General features: G+C 50.9%; 1 protein-coding gene across 1 annotated transcript in view; it reads right to left on the bottom strand.

The window, feature by feature from the left end:
* The window catches only part of LOC113803915 (uncharacterized), a gene marked incomplete at its 3' end in the record, with an annotated part of 185,395 nt that overhangs the window by 39,756 nt on the left and 138,139 nt on the right, over window positions 1-7,500 (bottom strand). Inside the window, 1 exon segment of the mRNA XM_070137744.1 lies at window positions 51-434. Coding sequence (XP_069993845.1) covers window positions 51-434 — 384 coding nt within the window.

Genomic DNA, 7,500 nt, shown 5'->3' with positions numbered 1-7,500 from the left:
GTCTCGACTACGACCGAACTCGGGTGCGTCGTGGCGATGGTCGTACTCACGTTGTATCTCCCGGGGACGTAGATGGGCTGGTCGTCGTACGGCCTGTGTTCGGGCGACGACGAGTGCGACGACGTCTGGGAGGAGCTGTGTTGTCTGGCCTGCGATGACGACGACCCTGCGCCGTCAGCCTGGTCATCGTCGTCGTGCTGCTGCTGCTGGTGCTGGAGAGGCTCGAGCTGCAGGGAGCGCGCGGGCGAGGGCGGCTGCGGCTGGGCGCCCGACGGGTCATCCTCCGTGACTTGCGGCGTCTTGATGCGGTTCACCAGCTGGTTCCAGGCCTCCATCCGCAGGTTGTCGAGGTGGTCGAACACGTCCTGGTAGTGCGTGCTGAACTCGTCCGCGTAGCGCGATGCGAGGCCCTCCAGCACGCCCCGCACGCCCTCCTGAAACAGGGTATGAAGGTCACTCTCACACGAAACGCGTATTGCCTAAACCTACTCATAACGCATGAAGAGAAGGCCACGAAAACAAAGCCCTCTTCCAGAGAAGGCAGATCAGAAAATATATGTAATTAAATCAGAAATTATGTTTAAGCAAATGTAATCTAAACGAAATTAGTGTTACTTAAACACAGCAAAGGGAAAGTCACAAGTAATTAGTTTAACTGAAACAACTATTCTGCATAAGTTAAGTTTGAGTTTACAAGTTGTAAAGAAAAGAGCATCTCAAAATTCACATTATTTTTTAATCTTCAGCCTACGGAGTATTTGTATATCATTTTCAGCGCCATTGTAGGCACAGCAGTTTGTTCATTATCTTCCACCTTCATCACGCGCCTACGCTGATGCAAAATTCTTTAGAATCCTTGAACGGGGCTATTTAACATAGTTTACAACAAAAGATATAAAATTACAAAACGTGTATGAGACATGAAGAATCTGTCAGTCTCCCTGTGTGTCTGTGTCTGGCGACACCTGTCAGTCTATTTGGCTGTCTGTCTACCTATGTCTATCGGTGGTGAGGAAGTGGGAGACCGAGAGGGGGAGGGAGAGGGAGGGGAATAGGGAGGAGGAGGGAGGGGAATGGGGAGGGGGAGGGAAGGGGAGGGGAGCGAGAGGGGGAGAGGAAAGGGAAAGGAAAAGTGAGAGGAAGAAGGAGGAGGAGGAGAGGGAGATGGAGAGGGCAGGCGGGTGAGAGGGAAAAGGAAAAGTACATGACGGGGTGTAGGTAGAGGAAACAAGAAAGGAAGAGAGGGAAACAGATGTAGAGGATAAGAACAGAGACGAGTAGAGTAGAGGATGAGAGAGAGAGAGAGAGAGAGAGAGAGAGAGAGAGAGAGAGAGAGAGAGAGAGAGAGAGAGAGAGAGAGAGAGAGAGAGAGAGAGAGAGGGGGGGGGGAGAGGGGGGGAGGAGAGAGGAGAGAGGGAGAGAGAGAGAGAGAGAGAGAGAAAGAGGGAGGGAGAGAGAGAGAGAGGGAGGAGAGAGAGAGAGAGAGAGAGAGAGAGAGAGAGGGAGGGAGGGAGGGAGGGAGGGAGGGAGGAGAGAGAGAGAGAGAGAGAGAGAGAGAGAGAGAGAGAGGGAGGGAGGAGGGAGGAGAGAGAGAGAGAGAGAGAGAGAGAGAGAGAGAGAGAGAGAGAGAGAGAGAGAGAGAGAGAGAGAGAGAGAGGAGGGAGGGAGGGGGGCAGGAGGGAAAGAGAGAAGAGTGAGAGGAGGGAAAGAGAGAAGAGAGAGAGGAGGGAAAGAAAGAGAGAGAGGAGAGAGAGAGAGAGAGAGAGAGAGAGAGATGAGAGAGAGAGAGAGGAGAGAGAGAGAGAGAGAGAGAGAGGAGCAGAGAGAGAGAGAGGGAGGAGGGAGGGAGGGCAGGAGGGAAAGAGAGAAGAGAGAGAGGGAGGGAAAGAGAAGAGAAGAGAGAGAGTGAGGGAAAGAAAGAGAGAGAGAGAGAGAGAGAGAGAGAGAGAGACAGACAGACAGACAGACAGACAGACAGACAGACAGACAGACAGACAGACAGACAGACAGACAGACAGACTGAGACAGCGAGAGATAAGAGCGGTCGAGAGAGCGAGAAGGCGCCTGTCAGCGGGGCCTTCCCCTACACCCTACATTCTCCCCTGCGTGCACGACCTCCATGCACGGCAGTCACGAGGGAGAACCTTTACTTAAGTTAATTAACCGTGTTATTGTAGCACAGCACACGGCGCACGGACGACCCTTGAGGAGTCACGGCAACGAGCGCACAAATGCTTTGTTGTTTCCACACCTTCGCTCTCTCTCGGATATGCACTATGCCTTGTATTCTTGAATATACTTCCGGGACATTTCTAATCTATATGCTATAAATATTGTGCTAAAACATATACCTTGTACATGTGTAGCATTAACTACATACACTTTATTACTACATGCACTTTATATTATCTACATGACGTAAAGCTATCATATCATAATATACTGTTACGGGTTATTATAACTTAAAGACAATATATTGTTATTAGGCGACATTCATCTGTATGCACCTGTGTCCGAATATATTTGTATGCACAGGAACACGCACCTTACAAACGTATATACGTGAGTAATTTATTTACATACAAAATTAGGCACAAAATTATATACCATTAATGTGACATTCTAATGTATTACCTTGGATTATCTTTACTGACGATCGATATATCTTTCGACGTGCGTGCGTGCGTGCGTGCGTGCGTGCGTGTGTGTGTGTGTGTGTGTGTGTGTGTGCGTGCGTATTCGTGCGTGTGCATGCGAGTGTGTGTATGTGTGTGCGTGTACCTGTGGTTGTGTATGCGTGTGCGTGTACCTGTGGTTGTGCGTGCGTGCGTGCGTGTGCGTGTGCGTGTGTGCGTGTGCGTGTGCTCTTAAGTATTTAGTATAAAAGACATAAATATGTACACGTTGCATAAAAAGAGAACGTAAAGTAAAGCAAAATTTTCTTGGCTGGCACCTTCGACATGCCTTTCACAAGAAAGCGACAGCTCTCACCCTCACCCCCAACCCCTACCCCCACCCACCCCACCTACCCACCATCCGGCCCACCCCTTGCTCTTTGCTTTTATACCGCCCTATACGTAATCCCTTTTTTGAGAGGGAGAGGGGATGGGGATGTGGAGGGAGAGAGGAGCGAAGGGAGAGGAGAGTAAAGGAGAGAAGAAAAGAGAAGAGAAGAGAGGAGAGGAGAGAGAGGAGAGAGAAAGGAGAGAGAAAGGAGAGAGAGAGGAGAGAGAGGAGAGAGAGAAAACTGACCGAGAGAGAGAAATTGAAAGAGAGAAAACTGACCGAGAGAGAGAAAATCGAAAGAGAGAAAACTGACCGAGAGAGAGAAAATCGAAAGAGAGAAAACTGGCCGAGAGAGAGAAAAAAGAGAAAGAGAGAGAGAAAGGAACCAAGAGGAACTGAGAGCGCCAAAACACTCTACCTCAACCGGTGAGTTTAAGTCAGCCTCACCAAAAAAAAGAAAAAAAGGAAAAAAAACATGATCAATATTCCATCGCAAGTTTAAACCTGCTTACACAACATAACTCGAAGATGGTGCGATCCATACTCCAGGCAGATAGAAAAATGTGGCCATGGGTCACAACAGAAGAAATACATGGACATGGGTAACAACAGAAGAAATACGTGGCCATGGGTGACAACAGAAGAAATACGTGGCCATGGGTGACAACAGAAGAAATACATGGCTATGGGACACAACAGAAGAAATACGTGGCTATGGGTCACAACAGAAAAAATACATGACCATGGGTAACAACTGAAGAAATACGTGGCCATGGGTGACAACAGAAGAAATACATGGCTATGGGTAACAGCAGAAGAAATACGTGGTCATGGGTGACAACAGGAGAAATACGTGGCCATGGGTAACAACAGAAGAAATGCGTGGTCATGGGTGACAACAGGAGAAATACGTGGCCATGGATCACAACAGGAGAAATACGTGGCCATGGGTCACAACAGAAGAAATACGTGGCCATGGGTCACAACAGAAGAAATACGTGGCCATGGGTCACAACAGAAGAAATACGTGGCCATGGGTCACAACAGGAGAAATACGTGGCCATGGGTAACAACAGGAGAAATACGTGGCCATGGGTCACAACAGAAGAAATACGTGGCCATGGGTCACAACAGAAGAAATACGTGGCCATGGATCACAACAGAAGAAATACGTGGCCATGGGTCACAACAGAAGAAATACGTGGCCATGGGTCACAACAGAAGAAATACTTGGCCATGGGTCACAACAGAAGAAATACGTGGCCATGGGTCACAACAGAAGAAATACGTGGCCATGGGTGACAACTGAAGAAATACATGGCTATGGGTAACAGCAGAAGAAATACGTGGTCATGGGTGACAACAGGAGAAATACGTGGCCATGGGTAACAACAGAAGATATGCGTGGTCATGGGTGACAACAAGAGAAATACGTGGCCATGGATCACAACAGGAGAAATACGTGGCCATGGGTCACAACAGAAGAAATACGTGGCCATGGGTCACAACAGAAGAAATACGTGGCCATGGGTCACAACAGGAGAAATACGTGGCCATGGGTCACAACAGAAGAAATGCGTGGCCATGGGTCACAACAGAAGAAATACGTGGCCATGGGTCACAACAGAAGAAATACGTGGCCATGGGTCACAACAGAAGAAATACGTGGCCATGGGTCACAACAGAAGAAATACGTGGCCATGGGTCACAACAGAAGAAATACGTGGCCATGGGTCACAACAGAAGAAATACGTGGCCATGGGTGACAACAGGAGAAATACATGGCCATGGGTCACAACAGAAGAAATACGTGGCCATGGGTGACAACAGAAGAAATACGTGGCCATGGGTGACAACAGAAGAAATACATGGCTATGGGACACAACAGAAGAAATACGTGGTTATGGGTCACAACAGAAGAAATACGTGGCCATGTATGACAACAGGAGAGAGCCAGAGAAAGGGTTGCGTGGCGGGCCGAAGAAGTCACGCCCCACGCGACCGTTTCCTCGAGCGCTGAATGAGAGATCGGCGAACTGGAAACGGAAACCTGATTGTTAACAAGGCAATCGGAGGAGCCAAGGCGGGATCGGACGCTAATTAAAACATGGAGTGGTCGCCTCGTTGAAAAAAACCAATGGATGGTCGGACACTCATTCAGTCAGGCAGTCTCTTTGTCTTACCTCCCCCTGTTCCTCCCTCACTCTCTCTATATATGTTCCTCTGTTTCTCTCATTCTATATTCTCAATTTCTCTCATCCTCTACTAATATCTCTACTATCCTCTCCTCTCCCTCACTTTCTCTCCTCTCCTCTCCGTCACTTCCTCTCCTCTCCTCTCCGTCACTTCCTCTCCTCTCCTCTCCTCTCCCTCACTACCTCTCCTCTCCTCTCCTCTCCCTCACTTCCTCTCCCCTTCCCCTCCTCTCCCTCACTTCCTCTCCACTCCTCTCCTATCCCTCACTTCCTCTCCTCTCCTCTCCTCTCCCTCACTTCCTCTCCTCCTCCTCTTCCTCGTCCCTCACTTCCCTCTCCTCTCCTCTCCTCTCACTCACTTCCTCTCCTCTCCTCTCCTCTCCTCATTCCCTCTCTTCTCCTCTCCTCTCCCTCTCCTCACTTCCCTCTCCTCTCCCTCCTCTTTCCTTTCCCTCTCCTCTCCTCTCCCTCACTTCCTCTCCTCTCCTCTCCTCTCCCTCCACTTCCCTCTCCTCTCCTCTCCTCTCCCTCACTTCCTCTCCTCTCCTCTCCTCTCCCTCACTTCCTCTCCTCTCCTCTCCTCTCCCTCACTTCCTCTCCTCTCCTCTCTCCTCTCCCTCACTTCCTCTCTCCCTCTCCCTCTCCTCCCTCACTTCACTCTCCTCTCCTCTCCTCTCCCTCCCCCCTCTCCTCTCCTCTCCTCACTTCCTCTCCTCTTCTCTCCTCTCCCTCACTTCCTCTCCTCTCCTCTCCTCTCTCCCTTCACTTCTCTCCTCTCCTCTCCTCTCCCTCACTTCCTCTCCTCTCCTCTCCTCTACCTCACTTCCCTCTCCTCTCCTCTCCTCTAACTCACTTCCTCTCCTCTTCTCTCCTCTCCCTCACTTCCTCTCCTCTCCCTCTCCTCTCCTTTCCCTCACTTCCTCTCCTCTCCTTTCCCTCACTTCCTCTCCTCTCCCTCACTTATTCTCCTCTCCTCTCCCTCACTTACTCTCCTCTCCTCTCCCTCACTTCCTCCCCACTCCCTCTCCTCTCCCTCACTTCCTCCCCGCTCCCCTCCCTCCCTTCCTTTCCTCTTCTCTCCTCTCCCTCACTCCCTCTCCTGTCCTCTCCCCTCCTCTCCTCTCCTCTCCTATCCCTCACTTCCTCTCCTCTCCTCTCCTCTCCCTCTCCTCCTCTCCTCTCCTCTACCTGACTTCCTCTCCTCTTCTCTCCTCTCCTCTCCTCTCCTCTCCTCTCCTCTCCTCTCCTCTCCTTCTCTTCTCCTCTCCTCTCCTCTCCTCTCTCTCTCTCCTCTCCTCTCCTCTCCTCTCCTCTCCCTCACTTGCTCTCCTCTCCTCTCCCTCACTTACTCTCCTCTCCTCTCCCTCACTTACTCTCCTCTCCTCTCCCTCACTTACTCTCCTCTCCTCTCCCTCACTTACTCTCCTCTCCTCTCCCTCACTCTCCTCTCTCCTCTCCTCACTTCTCTCCTCCTCCTCCCTCTCCTTACTCTCCTCTCCTCTCCCTCACTTCCTCCCCCACTCCCTCTCCTCTCCCTCCCCTCCTCTCCTCTCCCTCACTTCCTCTCCACTCCTCTCCCTCACTTCCTATCCTCTTCCTCTCCCTCGCTTCCTCTCCGCTCTTCTCCCTCATTTACTCTCCTCTCCAATCCCTCACTTACTCTCCTCTCCTATCCCGCACTTCCTCCCCTCTCCTATCCTTCACTTCCTCTCCTCTCCTCTCTTCTCCTCTACTTTCCTTTCCTTTCCTCTCTTCACCTCACCTCACCTCTCTCCTCTCCTCCCCTCCCCCTCCTCTCCTCCTACCCCCTTTTCTTTCCTCATTTTTTTGTCTCGTCGTCTCATTTCATCTCATCTCTCCTATCTTCTTCTATTTTCTTCTCTTCTCTCCTAACCTCCCCCCCCCTCCTTTGCACTGCATCTCGCTCTCTCATTGCAGAGGAAGAGGCCCGCACCAACAGGCCTACGTAGCCCCCGGCATTGTTCTGCGGGAAGCAAGAAATCTTTTGACGTCATCCTCCGGCCACGCTCGACCAGCTGCGCCGACGGGTTTCGCCCCACAGAGGAAGCCTCTTGTGCCGGCTCATGACAAACAAGAACCCCGAGCGGAAAATATATATTTGAAAGCGAATCAGTTCCCGGCGACCAAGCCCTTTGTGGTCGATTATCACATCAGTGGCGCCGCTCCTCCACTCGCCCTTCCCGCCCCCTCTTTTCTAGCCTTCATTCTGATTTTTTCTTCTTCTTCCTTTTCCCCTTTCTCCCGTTCTCTTCTTTCTCCTCCTCGACCTATCGTTATT

This window comes from Penaeus vannamei, chromosome 23, assembly GCF_042767895.1.
Source record: "Penaeus vannamei isolate JL-2024 chromosome 23, ASM4276789v1, whole genome shotgun sequence".
Taxonomy (NCBI): domain Eukaryota; kingdom Metazoa; phylum Arthropoda; class Malacostraca; order Decapoda; family Penaeidae; genus Penaeus; species Penaeus vannamei.
This window is presented reverse-complemented; position numbering and strand designations above follow the sequence as displayed.